General features: G+C 41.2%; 1 protein-coding gene across 18 annotated transcripts in view; it reads left to right on the top strand.

Annotated features, from left to right (window-relative positions):
* Positions 1 to 19,129, top strand: part of msi2b (musashi RNA-binding protein 2b) — a 206,922-nt gene that overhangs the window by 181,733 nt on the left and 6,060 nt on the right. For 2 of the 18 annotated variants that reach the window (XM_078107399.1, XM_078107398.1), the window contains exons 11-14: positions 85 to 147; positions 10,671 to 10,850; positions 14,615 to 14,769; positions 18,644 to 18,714. In XM_078107399.1, coding sequence (XP_077963525.1) covers positions 85 to 147; positions 10,671 to 10,850; positions 14,615 to 14,769; positions 18,644 to 18,685 — 440 coding nt within the window. In that variant the 3' untranslated portion in view covers positions 18,686 to 18,714. Of the gene's footprint in view, positions 1 to 84; positions 205 to 10,670; positions 10,851 to 14,614; positions 14,770 to 18,643; positions 18,715 to 19,129 lie in introns of all 18 variants that reach the window. The other 16 variants (XM_078107396.1, XM_078107395.1, XM_078107409.1 and 13 more) reach the window with 9 other exon arrangements.

Below are 19,129 nucleotides of genomic sequence, written 5' to 3'. Positions count from 1 at the left end.
CATTCTCCTGTAGCTCAGGGACTTACTCATCCATGTGCAGGAAGTGATGCGTGTGTGTATGTGTGTGTGTGTATGTGCCTGCAGGCTTCCCAGCGACAGCATACGGACCGGTGGCGGCGGCGGCGGTAGCAGCAGCACGTGGCTCAGGTAGGGGGGCCCGTGGAAGAGGCGGCTACTTGGCGTACCCACAGAGCACAGGGCCAGGTAAACGCTCTGTCCATGTTCTGTGTGGCTGCTGCTCTCTCCAACTTCTCCTGCTCTGCTTCTCCCCATAGACATAGTCCCCCGAGACCACATGCACACATGCGCCAACGGTTTGAGTTCAGACTGACAGCATCGTACACACGTACTGTAGGGATTTTTTTTTATCAAGGGCCTCTTATGTATACATGGCTGCGCTGTTCAAACTGTTATTTAAATATAACTGAAGAAAAGAGAGGCAGCCTTTTCCAAATATTTTTAATTTTTAAGTTTATTGAACTATTAGGGAAATCTCAATATATGTATATATAATATGTCATAAATAAAGAACTCAAAAGGACAGCCGACATTAATTAATGTGATTAAAGTTAGTGTATGCAATAAATGTAATGCCTAAATTGAGTAAAATTGCATCGAATGGCTGTAAACATGTTTATTATATATTTCACTGTATTGCGTAAAGACTACATTAAATATTTATGTTACACTTGATACGCATCTAAAAAAATCAAATTACATTTACAAACAAATATAATTTCAACACACAATTTTATAATTAATTATTAATTAAGTAATTATTGTTAGTTGTACCAACTTCCTGTTTACATTTAAACTCAAGCACGCAAACCAAATAAACCAACTTCTGAGACATTAAAATAAAAAATAAAAATGCATGTTTCCTCCGAACAAATTCCAATTTTGAAGTCGAATAGCCCTAAGAAAGTTGCCAGTAATCACAATTTTTCCAAAATGACAAACCTATTTAAAGATACTTTAGGCCATTTTAAAGTACAACTCAGTCTCATTTATAAACATAGTTCCTTAAGCCATGACCTTGTTAAACGTCCCCCACACACACCATTAAGTTTTCAGGGAGGATATTACTCTCTGCCGTCCCTTGCAAGATGCACAGATTATTATCTGCACATTTATTGATGAAAGCACATATATAGATGTAAGAGATGTTAGGTGTATATTCACAAGATCCTTAATTCCTGTAGCCTCAAGATATCGTCTCATTTGAAAAAAATAAAAGTAAATCTGCTCCGGGCTGAGAAGGACGCACTCCAACAGTTTCGATAAAGTTTTGTTGGAACTTTCTCACATTTTCCGCTCATGTGAAAGAAGCCATTTGCACTTTTGCTTGTTGCTACACTGACCCACAATACAAGAAGCATCATCTACTACAACAAAACAGAATACTACTACTGAAGTCAGAGAGGGCCCGACCATACGGTCATTATTGTAAACACAGTCTGAGTGAGGCAACCAAGTCATTGCTTCAATAAAACAGCGATCAATATAATTTCTATTTCTGTAACACGTAAAATACTTTGTAAATAATAAATATCTCAAATAAATAAGATTACTATTTACCAAAGCTCTGCTGCCTTGTTTCCCTTTTAACTTTTTCCACTTCCATTAAATTTCCTAAGTATAAACCTTTAACCTTTTTGGCTTTAACATGAACTTTCCTTTCTTTCACTAATTCCCCCTTACTCACTTTAACTAAAATACAAAACAATCGGCGCTAATTCAAGCTACCCAAATACAAAAACACACACAACCAACTTAAGTTTATAGCCACAAGTCCATGGGATGTTACTGAAGCATGAGCAAGGGAAAAAGGGAGAACAGAGGAGGAATGATGGTTAAAAGCTGCGAGTAGATCGCAGACTGGACGTTGCGACGCTCCGTAGGCGGCGGAAGACATCTCGTCCTTTCAAGGTTCATAGATAGTTCCCTCGTCCCGCGCACAATGAATTCAAATTCCCTTTATTCAATCCTTCAAAAGGTATGATTACGCATTGCTTTTAAGATTATAAATCAAATACAATAATCTATAAAGTAGGTTACAGCGATCCAAGAGGTATTTTGAGATCTCCTTGCATCAAACATTTTGTGAAAAAGAAAATGTTTGCAAACAAGGCAATACATTTTCACTTTGTCTAAACCTTTGACTGCCTGGATAAGTATGTACTTTAAGATCATCATTCATGGTGAACTAACCTAGTTATACTGAAATATCAGCAGTAGCACACATTTAAATTAGGTCATGTTTACATTTTTTGCTGCTACTCTTTGCGTTTCGGTTCTATCTATCTGAACAAAGCCCCATGAAGCTTGCACACTTGTGGTTAATTGTGGTTTCTGCACCCATTCAATCATATTTGTCTGATGCACTTGTGTGCTGCAGGGTGTGAGTAAATACAAATACATTAAAGAGTGGTTACAGCACACACCTCAAGACACAAATCTCCCAGGGCATTTGTTCCAAAAACAGGAAACCGCCTTCTCTCTGTCTTAAACACAGCATTGATTGACTTGTCGGCTTCATTTGGGCATCCTGCTTTCTGCACCTTAACAACTGTAGATCATTCAATAGCTGTCAATAACAGCTCCCCTGACTGAACACAGCCTCCAGGCTTTGGGGTAGAGTGTCTCTCCTCGTCAGACATACAATTAGAAGCCTGTTGGTAAACCTCTTTTTTTAATTGTAACTCGGATGCTGTCTGTGCTTCGCAGTCACTCACAGATATAAAGTCAATAGACTGTTGCTAACGTCACGTGCTGCGGTACCTGAAGGTGCACACACAGACAGCTACGTTACAAGAGGCTGAATGCAATACATATTACCTACACACACACTCACATATAGACAAATAAATTCCCCCGTCTGTCGTCATTTGCACTAAATTCAAATCAACACAGGGAACACTGGAAGCCAATCAGATGCTCTGTCTTGCACATCAGGCTATTTGATTTTGCATTTTCAAACAAACAATTTGCCCAACAATTGCAATGAACATCACCAAGAAGCAGGAATGTTGATTTGGGGTTAGCAGCAGCCAGGAAGCAAGAGACGTGATGGCAACCATTATGTACAGTTTAATTCTGACAGCTGCAAATGGACGGGAGATGAGTAAATGACTATGAACCGGGGAGATGGGGGGGGGTAAACACTGACATCATGAGCCTGTATTAGAGTACTTAAACAGCCACGAGGCAGCAAAACATTCCTCAGTGACATAGCCATGCTCCCTCAGTCTATGACAGAATCCATCTGCAATAATTACCACGTAACCACCTCTGGAGCAATGATGTGATGAAAACATATCTGTAAGTTGTCCTTTATTTTCATCCTCTCTCGATAAGCGTCACCAATGCATCTTGATGATATAACAGGTCCAGTCCTTCAGTAGTTTGTGGCTTTTTTACGTGGTAGATTGAGGGTTTACGGCACATCCTCACTTGCTGTTTGACAAATGATTTATTGACGATTCATCAAGTGTTTGAGATGATGGTAACGGCCCTCTACTGGGTTCTTCTCTCTAGACAAACACAGAGGGAGCAGAGGACGCAGGTTGTTATGGCTTGACCTTCCTCTCTGTGAATTTTCCGGGGATGTTGCTGCATCTCGTCCTATCATACGATCTAATTTGCAGCACGCCCAGCCAAAAATTAACCCGGGATTGGAAATAGCAATCCTAATGGTATACTTATTTATTTGCCAGATTCTCTCATTTTAGTGCATACGAGGATTTTCGTTGTTAAAAACACAAAAGAAAACCTATATAAGATGTAAGTGTGGATTATTTGTGCTTTGACTCCACCTATAGTTCCCATAAAGCACCACATATTAAATACTGTGACCACTTTGACCCAGTGGGTCGGGTGTCATTACATTACTTCACATTACATGTCATTAGCTGACAACCAAAGCGACTTACAATAAGTGCATTTCAACCATAAGGATACAAACCCAGAAGAACAAGAACGTGCAATTTCATCAAATAAGCCGATTTACAACTTGCTATAGATAAGAGCCATTATAAGTACAATTTAAGTGCTACAATTCGTTTAGCGTTTTTAGTCGAGGTAGAGTCTGAAGAGGTGTGTCTTTAGTTAGCGGGGGAAGATGTAGAGTCTCTGCGGCCCTGGTGTCATCAGAGAGCTCGTTCCACCGTGTCACCTACCGTGGCAGACAAATGCATACGTTATGACAAATAAAACAAAAAGAAAATATAAAAAGCATTCCTAAAGAAATAAACAAATTATACTATGACCATGATTATTATTTTTATATGTTTCTTCACAAGAAACCGTTGATATTTAGGAATATGTTGAGCTGTGAGCGTTGTTTGTCAGCGATGCACACGGAGAGCATTGTGTACGCGGAAAACATTTTCCATCCCTGACAGAAGGCACTTTCACACTACTCCCTAAGTTCAACAGACAAAATGACAGCTTGCTGACTTCCCCCTCTATTACAGACCACTGCTGATGACAAGGTGTACTTTAGACTTCTCACAGTCCCTCTTGTGTGCCACAGCAAGAAAAGTTACTGGAGACATAGACAGCTGTGAAACTATGCTACGTGTAAATATGTGTTTAATTCCATTGAGCTACCACAGAAGATCCTAATGGTTATTTTTTATTTGCATTATCGGACTCCCTTGCAGTTAAGAACAGTGGTTCTTTAGCAGGTTTACATATAAAAACGACAAAAATTCAATAGTATTTTAGAGGTGCAGCTTGTTTCTCATTTTAAGGCAGGACGTTTTAAGAAGTCCCAGTTATCAAAGTTGTGCCTTCTTCCGTTTGGTAGGCGAGGCAACATGTTTTATTTAGTAAAGGTTGAATCTGAGTCAGTCCACATACTTTTGAAGAGGTTAGTCAAGATGGCAAGGTATTTTTGCTGCCCTGATCTGTCACGAGGAGCATGTTGCCCCACTAAAGAGCAAGAACAAAGACTGGTCTTGACTCCTGCTTGTGAGCAAGTTTGAGAGACTTTGGCTCCAGGCGACAGGTGCATGTGAGAGATGTGGCTACTGAGTTTGCCATCGCCTTGAGCTAGAGCGGTGCCAGCCCGTGTCTGGCTTTATGAGCTGGTCGCCCGGACTTTTAACCTGGTTTGAACTACTACACGGGGCCACCGGAGGATCCAAAAATGCAGCCACTTAATATCAGTTGGAAGGGCTGAACATCTGCAGATTAAACAGAAAGGAGGAAATTGCTCATTTGGAGATGACTAATTCCTGCACCAGCACCTGGGCTGTAGTGCAATTCACCTCTGCTGTCGATTTAAAGGACAAACTTGTATAAATGTGCCACTGCTGCCACTTAACATGCATATCAGGTAGTTGATACAAGAACATGATTCTAATATGAGATGTTTGTCTCAACAGCGACAACAACAACTATTTTAAACATTCTTTAAAAGAAAGCAGTTATTATTCTGTTTTCCTCATCTGAAAGTAGACATATGTGACATTTCGTTTGCTATAGGAGTGTCAGATGAAAGCCGAGTAAAATGCAAGTGATGCAGATGGTTGTGACAGTCCAGGGAACTTCACAGGTCCCAGCCTACTCTGGTTGAGTGTTTTCCTGAGTCCCTCTGAGCTTCCTGCGAAGCTCCAAATGTCAGTCTCAGATCTCGGCTCTACCTGCAGTGTACTCAAAGCCCCTTTCAGCTGCAGATAGAGGGCCGGGTACTTGCTATGTACACTGTGTCTGACTGGACTCAGGTGTTAAAAACTGAAATAGAGTTGGCTGTGGTCAGATACTAGACTGCTGTTTAGATTGCAGAGGTGTCTCTCGTTGAGTTTAATTGGAACTGGATGGTCTTCTTTGCGTCATTAAAAGCCCTTTCTTCCACACAGTCGGTTGTTGCTCTTCTTTGTTCTTTTCCCTCTTTTGTTCTACCCACTTCTTCTCCCACCTCCTTTCTTCCTCACCAGCGAAAAGAAGGAAACCTGTGTGACAGACATTTTCAAATTAAGATCATTATCAATTTCCTCCCAACAAGCTCTGTGATCTCCAGCAGCGCCTGGGAGGAGACCAGGATTGGCTCTGTGCACTGGTCTTAATCAATCTGGCTCTTTGTGAGCTCAGGTCCATTTGTCCCAGATGATAATCTCCAGAGCTCAGCTTCGAGGCCACAGGCGCTTTAAATGTATCTGGTGCAAAATAACATGAGCAGACATGCCAGGCCCTTCCTGCCTCGGTTTTTGTCGAAGGCCCAGGGAAAGATGTGACACATAGGGGGGATGCGGGGGAAGGACGGGAGGGGGGGCAAAGTGTCTCTTCGCGCCTCCGCCGCGAAGCGGGGTTTCTCACAGCTGTAGGTAGCAGATGCTCTGAGGTTACAGGCCTTTAGGGACGTCAGCACTCTGCCCTCCAGGGGCTGCATACGTTTCACACCCTACGAAGAAAACTTAGTGAAGGCTTAATGGGAGTAAGATATTTTATGGTCAGTATTTATGAACTACTTGATGTGTTGTCTCATTCCTAATTGGAGTTTCTGTTTCGCTGGCGTTATACATTTATTTTGGAAGTGACATTTAACATTTCTTTTTTTGAACAGTTTTACTTATTTCTAATAGCAGTATGAACATGCAGATTCCATACGAGTCTGCTACAAACGATGGCAAATACAATTTTGTTAGATGCCAGAAGATCTATTAACACAAGATTTGAGTGAGCGATGTTTGAGATTGTTAATCCATATTGTCTCCCCCTGTTTGTAAGTTACCATTAGATGTAGCCAGTATAACGCTCAGATTTCAGTTATAGTGAGTCCTACATTTCTTCAGATCACATAAGCCTGACCAGACACGCTTGAAAAAAAAGTGTTCAGCCGAAAGGCCAGACCTGTCAGCTGTGAGGCTCCTCAGGATGGAATAATCTGGGCTGACTGCCGATCACTGGGTGCCCTTTCTCAGTCCCAGCTCGCCCGGATCCCACACAGGTTAAAATCTGCATCAAAATCATTTAGTGTGCACTGATTTACTGTTGCACATTGTTTTGCCCTCCACACAGTGTTCATAATTCCTCTTCCTCTGTGACTTTGCACTATCAATACCCAACCAAGGTTGCAAAGTAAACCCAAATCAGTTACATTTCTGGAACAAACAGAAAGAAAAGGAAAGAGCAGATAAAATAAAAAGTGATAATATAAACGAAATCAGAAGCCCAAGAATGGTTGAGTAAATGCAAGAAGAAATCATCTGTTAAAATTAATTAGCCAAGCTTCTCTGAACAGAAAATGACAAGACATTAAATATGTATTATTTATGAAATGTCTGTGCTCTCCCCGAAAAGGGTGTCTAGTGCTGTTAATTACTCAGCCATTCATTCAGAAAAGATTATTTCAAATGGAAAGTGAAAGCAAGACTGTACAGCAAAAGAGCTGTTAGTTTCTTTCACGCTATTTTTAAATGACGTTGGTGAAAATGGAAAAGCTAATTATGGTAGCTCTGAAATTCAAAGCTAATTTGAGAAGCAGCATGTCAGGTTTATTGACATCTTCTGTAAAGTGATGTGGTTTGATGGCCACCGAGGAAACTCTCTGGTGCCGCGAGGGAAAGGGAGGAGCGGCTGCGTGAAAAATGATTCTTTGCAGAAATGGAAATAACTTGTTAATAAAATGTTAATAGATTTTTTAGATTTGCCTGTCGAAACAACAGGCCTACGCAAAGTACATTCACAGACTTGACGTTTAGATGAAAAGATAAAGCCTTTTGAACTTGCCTGTTTGCGAAAATGACTGATTTTAGCAAAAAATAAAAAATTACAAACACAACCATACAAGTAACTTTTCGGGTATTAGCAGCTTGGATTGTGTGTTGAGTTTTTCTGAAAGTTCAAGGAGAGCATAATGGTATTTTAGGTGCAGAACACTGGCAAACTTGTGAAAATATTTATAAGTCTCAACAGTCCAGCGAGCATGACGCTGTATTTTATCATCGGCGTGATTAGTTTTATTTTCAAACCGGTGACAAAAAGAGCTGCAGTGCTTTCAAGGTTTGTGATTCCTCCTTAAAGGCAGTCACCTGGCAAAGTGGGAACGAGAGCAGGGCATTTATCCACTTACAGAGAGCCACCCCAATGATGTCAGTAACAGATGACTGCAAGACACTCCCCTCTCCGTCGCTTCGCAGCCAGCTTTGGTCACCCAGGGCAGAAGCGAGAAAGGGTGGGGGTACGGGAGATAATTACCAGTATAAATGAAGCCCTGCGAACGATTCGCACTGCTGGGTCCCCTGATCTAGTCTCCAAGGCAACCTCAGCACGCTCATTTGTTTTGTAGATGAGTAATTACATCCAATTAGTGGCTAGTGGAAAAAAAAAAGGAGTCCAAGAAAGGCCCATTGTTCTGGATAGATTGTGTGAATATTAATAGTGGGGAGGTCTGTGGCACAGTGATGTGATCGGTGATACTAATGCAGCTGTGGGCACACTCATGCCCAGCCTCATCCCGCATAACTGATTGTCACTGATGGAAATATATGGCTTTCTGTGTGTGTGCCCGCATGTTGGCGAACGAGTCAAACTCTTTTCCAGCCGTCTCTACTCGGCTTCTTACCTGAGCCGGGCGGCTTGTGGAGAGGGAAGTGTCTGAAAACTTTGCAAATGTCATTACCTGGCTTAATTTTATTTACAATATAGAAAGATCTCTTGATTGCACGGGACGTTATATCTTCTTGCTTGATGTTCATAAAAGCATTGCTCAAAGTCATGCTGCCTTTCTCCCTTTTATTGGCAATTGCATTGTTGAGGACATGGTCATTTATAAATGAGCCCCTTTGTGAATGGACATCTGTATTTACGGTCAGCGCAGGCGCGCTCGTTGTGGCCGGTCAGTTAATCCGTACTTTGTGAGCATAAAAATGGCAGGTTATGACGAAGCAGAATTTAAACTTGTGATGTCAGTGGACACAGCAGTATTAAAGAAATCAGTGTTTGCCGTGTTTAATGTGGTTCGGTTACGTAAATTAAGAACCGTTGCTCAAATGGGAATGACCTCCCCTTCAATTATGATGGGACACCCACTCAAATCATTTGTTAACAATATTTTGATTGAATACTCAAAATACACAGAATTAAATGTGGCCTTTGTTTAAATTATAATGGTAACACATATAAACAGTTTATTATTCTCTTTTTGATGAGTGGAGCATTCTTTTATATCCACCTGCAACTTCACACACCAACATTACGTTGCGATCTTCTTTCAAAAGATGGTTTGTAGTCAATTGTATAACATATGAAAGGAAGAGTAGTGAAGGTATTATAAAATGGAAAGTAATGCCTGTTTGGCTCCAATCTCTACACTGTTCTGAGCTCGTGACATATTTGGAATGGTTTCTTTATAAATTCCCAATAACACGTTTTTGCTTTATTGTCAGATGTTTTTTTTTTTTTTTCCTCCGTTATAATTATTCCATTGATTCAGTTTTCCTCATTACCAAGGCCAATCAATGTTCTGTGACATTTGTCTAAGTGAAGTAAATGGAATGATTGGTTCTTGAGCTTTGTTCAATGTGTCAGACATTATGTGACGTACGTGGGAAGCCTGCCGTATTTGGAGCCTATAATTTGATGAGTGGGCAGACAGCCCACAAGTGGCGAGATCAGAGTGCTAAAAAGCATTGGCGGAGAGAAACATGGCGGGTGCTTACATTCTATTTGGCAGAAGTGGACAGTCTCCCTCTGAATGGGAAGAGGTGAAGTGGCTTTGAATAGCCGTTCGCTCCAGGACCCAAATAAAAATACAAACACACAGCAGGGGAAACCCAGCACGGAGAAGCCGGTGTCACCAATCTCAGTCCCTCCTGAGTAGATTAAGTCTGTTATCAAGGAAGTGTGAGAAGGAGCAGTTTCTTCTAATTGCACTCTTTATTTGAGCAGCTTGTCTCAGATTAAGAGGACAAGCAATAAATGCCAGCATGACTTGTTGCTGAAAGACATTTTCTAAACTGTTGATAATCCACCATCTGTGTCGAAGGGACAATCATTCCAAGAAGCCAATCTGAGACGTGCGTTGTGTACTAAGGATATTTCAGAGTCATCAATAAACATGGACGCCTATATCACATTCACATAAAATAAACACTCTTCTGTTGCTGTTGGTGAAGAGAATGCTATGAAGTCATTATTGACCGGTTCACACTGTGTTTCTTTTTAAATGACAAAGGCTTCCTTCAGGTGTGTCGACCAAGGACTGTTGGGTTGAAATGAGAATGTATTGACCTGTGTTTTAATGATTCTTCAGTTTTATCTCACTCCTTGATTCTCATCATGATTGCAAGAAAACTCACTGGGCACCGGCCAAAGCTGTGGCCTATCTGTTTATTTAGTACTTATTGTTATTGGTCCATTTGAATTAAATCAAGGTATTTTGAGTAAATGAGGTTTTAATTGTACAGCTACTCTATATGATACAGACGAGCGTATCAAACACGGACCGTATGCCATGGGGGCCTGGCATAGGAGCTGCTGGGGAGGGAGGGCCGGGGGGGGAAATTAAAGCAGACAAAACCCAAGGATGTATTCTAAAAATGGTGTCGCACACCACCAAGCTATGCTTAACAATCTGGACATTGACTTTGACATTGAAAGAGTTGTTTTCCACAATGATGGAGTCCCCTCCCCTCCCCCTCCCCACCCTATACTGTATCTCCCAGGCCTCCCCGATTATGGGTTTTACTCTACGCCCAGTGACCAGAGGGGGGGGCCCTGCTCCTTTGCTGACTATGGCTCCCTGGGGCCCCAAGCGGCTCAGATGCTGCACAGTGAGCATGCCACCTCCGCCTGCAACTCCCCCCTCCAGCACCTACACAGCCCGGATCAATTTAAGAACCCAGGTTTGTATATGCGCATCTATCTCATCCACTTTCTGGACTTTTTTCCGTTTGATTCATGACATTATTCCATTCAGTTTATCTCATACTTTTTAAAATAAATTTGTTTTTCTTTTGTATGAAAAAAAAAAATCCTCCTCCTCCTAAATAAAAAAACACACACCTATAGAAACAGGTCTTGCTGACAAAGTAGCATTGCATGTTCTCCCTCCTTTGTTTCGATTTGAAATGTAGATTTTTCTGTTTATTTGTGAAGTTATGTTCAGCCCCTGCTTGCACATAAGGGGCAGACACATACACGATGTACTCCTCCATTTGCATGTGAACAAAATAACCCCTGATGATGTCGGAGAGTACACCGGCCTCCCTAAAGGAGCTCAACTCTATGTGATCTTTCAACAGCACAGGAACGAGTTAAGTGTCTGAGTGAGAGTCTTTTTTTTGCTCCAGCGTAGAAATGATTGCGCACGTTATTAGTGTGTGAAAGTCTTACTAGGAAATCAGTGGCGATGCTGCACCAGTGCACACACACAGTGAAGACAGCATTCTTGCATAACACGGCCATTACTCTGCACACAAGCATATTTTCGTCTTGTTTGCTTTTTTTCTGGTGTCCTCTCCTCTACCTTATATAATGGTAGCTTTCTAAATTCAAATCCACTCCACATTGACATTTCAGCACTCGTATGCAGTGCGTAAAGAGAGAAAAAAATCCTACAGTATTTATATGTTTATCTGTTTATCCCTTTTTTATTCTGATAATGATATGCTCATGATCATGTTTGGCACTAACATGACGTACCGCCAATGTTGATTTCATCTGAAGAGAAGGAGGTGTAGGTGTAGTGCGGTGGCTCCAGGTGACGCCTCGCCGTAGGTGACAGTGTTGACCTACACGCAGCAGTTAGGTTCCTCGTCTCTGGAGACCTACGCGCCCTGCTGGCCATGAAATCTTGCCGTCCCCTTAAGCCTTGTCTTCCTCCACTTCTCAATAATAGCAAAAAAATCTCCAAAACACCCTTTTGGCCTAATACAGTGAGTGTGGGTGTAACTCTCCCCCCTAAATGGTTTAAAGTGTTGGCCAGCTACCCGGGGCAGATGTTGGCATTTCCGACAGTCTGTCTGTCTGAACTTCAGCACAGCGAACTGCAGGAACCGCAGACAGGTTGTCACTGCACAGAAGTGATTTTTTTCTGAGGGGTTTCTCGTCGGCCTGCTGTCTTAGCGTCGGCGTCGGCACGCTTGTGCGAGTGTGATAGCCCTGCGGACATAGTTCACTACGCGCTTCACTTTCTACAGATCTGCTAAGCAGTGTTAACTTTTATCGACAGCCAAGACCGCATGAGAGTAGAAAGTATAAATCACTCACGGCTCTTTAGCGGCAGTTTCTGTAAGTCTGATGTTTTGGGGTTGAGTTTGGTCGGCAAAGCACAGGTTTCTCTTACCCGAGAGGACACGTTTGAATCCTGAGCGAGTCAACACAATTTCTGTGCCCGTAAAATAGAATTCATATTTGTAGCAAAGCCTAACCCTAATGATATGAGAATCAGAGAGCACATTAAAGTAAATGGAATCACAATGATACCGTTTTTTTTAGTTTTAAGTTGATAAGGAGAATGTTTTTCAGGAAGTATAATTGTTTTTTTGGGTCTCCGTTCTGAGGCCTTACGACGATGATTACCAGCCGCAGGTCGCAGATTACCCGTGTTTCATTTGTCATTCCATTACCGTGCAAATACCGCGGGGAGCCGCCCCGCTCCTCGCAAAGCGCTCGGTCCACAGGTGGAGATCGTGCCACGCAGATTGCTAGCCTGAGAGGGAGAACAGGATATATGCATGTTGAGGACTAATATCTCCGTGATAAATGCTTTTTCCTTGTGCGCGGTGTCTGCTTCAGTATTTCAGCACAACATTTAAGTGAATAAAAATGAAGCAAATCAAACCTGGAAGTCACATGCTGGCAAAGTAGCACCGTGTTCAGCAAAGAGTTAGACGGTTGTTCATTCAAGTCGTCCCTTTTTTTCTCTGAGTACTTCACACACAGAAGCCCCCTCTAACGTTTCTGCAAGTACCAGAAGACCGAAGCATGAGAACGATTTAGCCATGTGATTACTCATGTAAAATAGGATATGAATATTGACACGCTACAACAATCTGACCCACGCTGCACTTGAGATTGTTTGCCTCCCAAAGACAATGCAAAACCATTTTCTCATCGTTTTAGATCAAATTAGATAAACCAGTTTCACAGGCAGAGGGGTCAGCCACACTTAGTGAAACATCACCGGTCATAGAAAATGAGGATTGCCATTTGGACTGAAAAAGTCCTTAATTTATATAATAAGCACTGGGGGCTGTGCATGCGAGATAAGAGCACTCGCTGCTCACAGTGTAAAGTCCTCTCAGTAAAACAGCATTGTCAAACGCACCAGATGTGTGCTTAGTGAGATGGCTCATCTTTGCAGAGTGCTTTGTATGTTTTTAGGTGCTTCTGTTGGACCTAGCGTGTCTAATACAGCTTTGATAGGAGCAGTGACACGTTGAACCCGGTGACAATGCAACAGTTTGTGTACTGTGCGTGTCAATGCATTGGATGTACTGCAGTGGCACTCTGTATTTCCTTACTTGTTCTACAAGGCCTTCCTCTCATGCATCATCGGGCTCATGAGCTCATATGTACACAAGATGGAGCATTTTCCTGTGGTCGGTAGATTTCTCTTCTTTTTAATACAGGTTTTTTTTTTCACGGTCTTGGGTTTGAATGAGGGTGAGACGAAGGGTTACGTGAAGCTGACAGACGAGGAGATTGCTGTTAAGAGATCGCTGCGTTTTTCTTTTCCCGCCCCGACTGTTTTTTTTTTTCCTGCATTGTGTTATTGGCCTTTAGTTGGCATCTCGATTTTCAAAAGACATTTTATTAGTCGGAGTCGCTCTTACTCACAGGGCAAAGGTAGTAAGTCATGTACAGTATTTATTTTTCCCCCTTCCCTTAGTCCCAAGTTTGGACCTTGCACATTAAGTCGGGTCATGCTTTTATATTTCCCCTTTATGTCTCCTTGTCTCACATTCCCTCTTTTGGTTTATGCCTGAAGTTACAACAGTGCACATAGAAGCTGAAGCACAGCTGAAATAATGGAGAATTTCTAGTACTTTCTCGCCGTTCTCTATGAATCATAGGTCATGTAGGAAAGCATAAAGTGGCATATCTCAAGTTCATGTATGGGTTGAAAACAATCACGTGAAATCTAAAGTCGGTAATATAATAATCCTGTGTTACTCTTCTTATTCAACAGCTAATGATGTTTTACAAGTACTCCTTCATTATGCATGGCAACATTAACACTGCAACCTTACTAGTTTATTAGCATGGTGGAAATATTTCCAGCAGTGTGCTTGTTTTGTGTTGTGCATGATTATACAAAGTGAATGTTATTCCTATGCATATTACACAAAGCATGTAGATTACATTCAGAAGATCATACTGGATTCAACCTTAATTTTGCTCTCCAAAAAATCGTGTTGAATCTAAATCCTGGATTTGTTTTCTTCTGCCGCTTGGTATCAAATCAAAATGAAAAGCTTTTATCAGTGAGCACTTACAATATCAACCAAGTCCTTCGAGACAACCGAGAATCCAGTAGTGTGTTCTTTTGATCGAAATGTTCCTTCTTTTTTGAGTCATATAGCAAGTAAGAGTCGTACTGATGCCTGTTGGGTGTTTCTGAGCTGCTCTGCCCCCCCCCCCCCCCTTCCGTGTTTGTATGCAGGTGCCAACCAGTCAAGGCCCGGAGGTTTCCCCGGTGCAAACAGTCCAGGGCCCGTGGCCGACCTGTACGGACCTAGCAGCCAGGATTCAGCTGTGGGCAACTACATCAGTGCTGCTAGCCCTCAGCCCGGCTCCGGGTTTGGCCCCGGCATCGCAGTGAGTACTCGGATGCAGCTTGCCTGTTGTGTGTAGCACCTTGAGCTCAGTTTGCCTCCCCCTGTGTCAGAATACCGCCACTAAAATAAGACACTGATCTACTTCATGCTGCCTATGATTGTGTTGTTCTGTAACACGATGGTTTTATCATAAGGAGTAGGGCTTACTAATTGTTAAAGGACTTTATACTCTTCCTCTGATCAAAATAAACATCAGCCTTTAAGCAAATATATCTAATCCAGATTACAACCGTAATTCAGTTGGTTTCGAAGGATTGGGATTATTTCTGTGCAGAGAGGTGTCAACGAGTTCAGAGGTCCCCGATCAGGGAAAACCCTGTCTCACCTCTCAAAGTTATCTGTGTCAAATGCAAATGTTTGTTCCCCTTAGCTGTTGCAGAATCACCTGACTCCAGACACTGTGTCACCTTCCCAGAACAAATTCCCTTTATTTTTAGAAGCCCATCTGTCCCAGAGGTTGAGTTTGCAGCGTCACTAGGACAGTGCTTCTAGCAGGTTGCTTCTCTCCCAGTGTCCTTGTCCAGGTGTAGTTTCTCAGCCAGGTGTTTTTTTTCTCTCTCGCTGATCAGTAAACTGCAAACTGCCAAGTCATCCCATAAACGTAAGACCCGCAGGTCTCGTAGAGGTGGCAGTAATAAAGAGGTTTTCTCAGTGAGACTATGTGAATGCGCTCTGATGTTTGTCTTGTCCTGTGGGCGTCAGTTTAGTTGATGTGCAGCAACCCGTTAATAATCCTCTCTCTTGCTTTGGCTGTAATCAAAGAAAAGCCTCTATAAAAAAAACATGCTTGGAAAGCCCCGGTGCCAATAAAGACGTAGCCGGGCGGGATGGTGGCGAACAATAAAAATTGGAGACATAATTTACAAAATAGGGAGCTCTTTTATTGTAACCCCAAAGTCTTGGAGAGATCATCTTAAGACCAATAAAAATGTCTAGGGAGTAACTTCAATCCATCTGAAATAACGAAGCAACCGTATTTACAAGCGTATGTATGTAAATATTTAGTTTGGTTGAGTTTTGTAACACATTACAATTGACCCAGAAAGGAGGACGTTTATGCAAAGTATTTATCAATTATTCTAACTTCTCCGTGAAGAATATATTTGATATCCTCCATCCTGTCTCGGTGTCACCGTCATAGAGCCTAGTTCAGTGTTACTCTCTGCTCTACCCACTTAAAATGAATCGAGGTTGTAATCCATCAGTGATTCATAAGTGCAACATACTGTAATCTATTGTTATGAATGTTTCAGTTTTGCTGAATTAGCCGTCTACAAAGGCCTCGTACCGTATAGACATTGACACGTTACTGTTATAATCCAGTCAAAAACCAATTGTGCCTCAATAAGTTAGTCGCTCGCCATCTTCATCTTATGTTCAGAAAATGCTCCCCCAACAGGAGGCTCTTTGATTACTTTGCTTGTGTGTCTGTCTGCCCTGGACGCCACTGAATAACTCATGTAAAGTGTCGCCATCAGCATTCCACGGCCCCTAACAAGCCTTAATTCTGGGACTCGCTGCTAGTCTTGCTGGGCCATCTTTGTACTGCTTTACACGAACGAACTGAGTGACACAGGGTAGGTCATAAAAATAACACTTGCTTTTCTGTAAGAAGTTAATTAATGCATGGCTTAACTGAGATGGAATAACAGGCCCATTAGTAGACTAGACTAAAGGGAAAGGCGCTCTTTCTAAATGATCTACCTCATTATTTTTTCAGTCTTATTAGACCGTAACCAGAAGGGCATTTGTCCGGTTTCTCACTCTTATTATAGTTTTATAAGTTAAGTTTAAAGGGTTTTCAGTGTTTCGTCCGATGGTATTTTATGGTTTTGCTTTTCTGCTAAGTTGTTATTTGCCTTGTGGAGGCACTCATAGTGGTTTTGTCTGCTCGATTCTCTGCGTCTCTTCTGTGAGAAAAAGGACTCAGCAGATTGTGCGGTACATAGAATCCATGATTCTAATGGCTTAGCAAGGATAAAGTGGATGTGAGACCTAATAAGCGGTAAGGTTGTGGATATGGAGAAATGCCACTAGGACCAGCTCATGAGAAGAGGAAATAGCTCATTTTAATTGTGATAAATATGTGTAATTGATTCATGATGTCCAAACAAACAAAGCTTAACAGTAAAATACATTTTATTGGCTTTTCACTTCCTAAGTAAAGCCTCTCTTATTAATTGTTTTAGGTCCACTGGCAATCTGCGATAATCTGTTGGTCTCGGAGTAGGAAACAAAATATTTGTAATGAAAGACCACGCTGGCTCATTTTCAAAAGCAGATTTACCAGCAGCTAGTTTACAGATGGAAATGAGGCGATTTGTTTCCATTATTTTCCATTCAGTTATAGAATGTAAAAAGAAATCGTTTGAATGGAACAATTACTATCAATTCTTTCCATCACATCCGCTTTAAAACAGTTTGAAAAGGCTGATTCGTAATAATAAAACGAAAAACAGAGGCCAGGTTTTGTGCCTCCTTCCAGAATGTCAAATTGTGTCTGCGATATTAAAATACTAAACCGCCGCTTGAGAATTACCCAGTGAATCAAACTGAGTGCAATAAAGCAGAGAGGTGATGCAGCAGCGCTGTGACTCTGTGCGAGATGATCTCTCTATTCAGAACATTAAAAGGGGAAATGAATCAGAACTAAAATGTGCTTTATAATTCATTTTTATTACTGAGGATGCTGTTGAACTGAATACATGTCGGATCATCGTATGTCACAACCTCATGAATGACTTCAGAGTCACTGATTTGTCGCTGCGGTTCTACGCTCCAGTGATTTTATTAATCCCTTTTGCCAATATCAAAACAGCCACTGTGAAGGAGCAGTAATGAACTTAACAGTTTTTTTTATGCAAGACAATTAGAGTGCAATTAGTTGATTGAAGTGATAAAGACAGATAATCGCTGTTGAAAGTGCATCTCTTTTCAATCCTGGGATTTCTGCAGACCTGTCAGTCCTGATAACTGAGCTACATAATGAGCACCATTCAATGCTCTCCAACACACTGATCTTACTGAGGCGTCTTTATGACCCTATTCTCTGCATGCTTTCAAACTAAATCAACTGTGAATGTGCGAAGAAAAAGGGATTTTGTGTCTTTTATTATACCCTTGATATATGTGTGCTGTGTTCTCTATTTTTCACTGAAGGGAAACACTTTTGACAAAGTCCATGTCTACAATGTGATAATAAAATACTGCTTATAATCTGTTGTTAGCATAGTTATAAGCACTAATAATGCTTTATAAGAATAATCAAAGCTCATAATAAAGCATATTTAAGGACATATAAGGTTATGTATCAAAATAAAGTTGCTGCTCACTCACTGAAATGTGTTTTGCAAGGATTGTAGTGTCCTTTTTATCTAATGCTTCATGGTCACCTGCTGTAATGCATTATAATGTGATTATCAGTCTATCTAGGTGGTGGTTGAGGGAAGTGAAATAAATATTATTCAATCTATACAAGACGAATACATTAAACATTGTAAAATATTTCAATAAGTAATAGTGTTATGAATAATATTATAAAGCATTACGCATATTTATGATTGATTTATATCTGATTATATGCTGTAAACGGATTAAGCGCCGTCAGAAGATGTTCACAATCATTGAAAGTGCTACCAACTGTTCGGAAAAACTTTCTTCATTATACTTTTTACCTCTTAAAAGAGTCCTACCTCCTTACAGGAAAACACCTTGTATAACAAACTGTATGTGACGAAATTCTCCTGCTCTGAACATGATCAAACTGAATCAAAATGCTCACATTCATGATATGATACTCACTTTTTCTCTCCTTGAAATGCATACTGACAAAAGCACTAACTGTACACTTTTAGGGCCCGTTGATTGCGACAGCTTTTACAAATGGATACCATTGAACAGGTGGCCGGTTGCCATCTCATCAGAGGTATTGCATTTTACTTACTGTGTATTTCTATTCTAATACATGTTAATCCCATCATTCTCTGTTTATTTGCCTTCCCTCAAAGTCACAGAGCTGGTGGTAAAGTGTGAATGTGACGGAAGATTTACGTCCTCATAAATCTGCGAGCCTCTGTTGGCGACTGTGTGATGACAGTAGAAAAGATTATCATTGATTTAAACCAATCTAATCATTGTTTGTGTGGCTTGCTACGTGAGAAGTTCATACTTCAGTCATTTGGAAATGTTTCCAATCTGAAAAAAAGTCCTACACATATTTTTCTCGGACGGAACTCTTATCTTACTACTAAAATGAAACTAAACTCATGAGCCAATTGCCTTGAATCATTAAATATTAAATGAGCCGTTAATGTCTACGTGGAACAGAATATTTCCTTTCA

Source organism: Gasterosteus aculeatus, chromosome 7 (assembly GCF_964276395.1).
Source record: "Gasterosteus aculeatus chromosome 7, fGasAcu3.hap1.1, whole genome shotgun sequence".
Taxonomy (NCBI): Eukaryota; Metazoa; Chordata; class Actinopteri; order Perciformes; family Gasterosteidae; genus Gasterosteus; species Gasterosteus aculeatus.
Note: the sequence above shows the minus strand (reverse complement) of the source record. Positions and strands in the feature narration are given on the sequence as shown.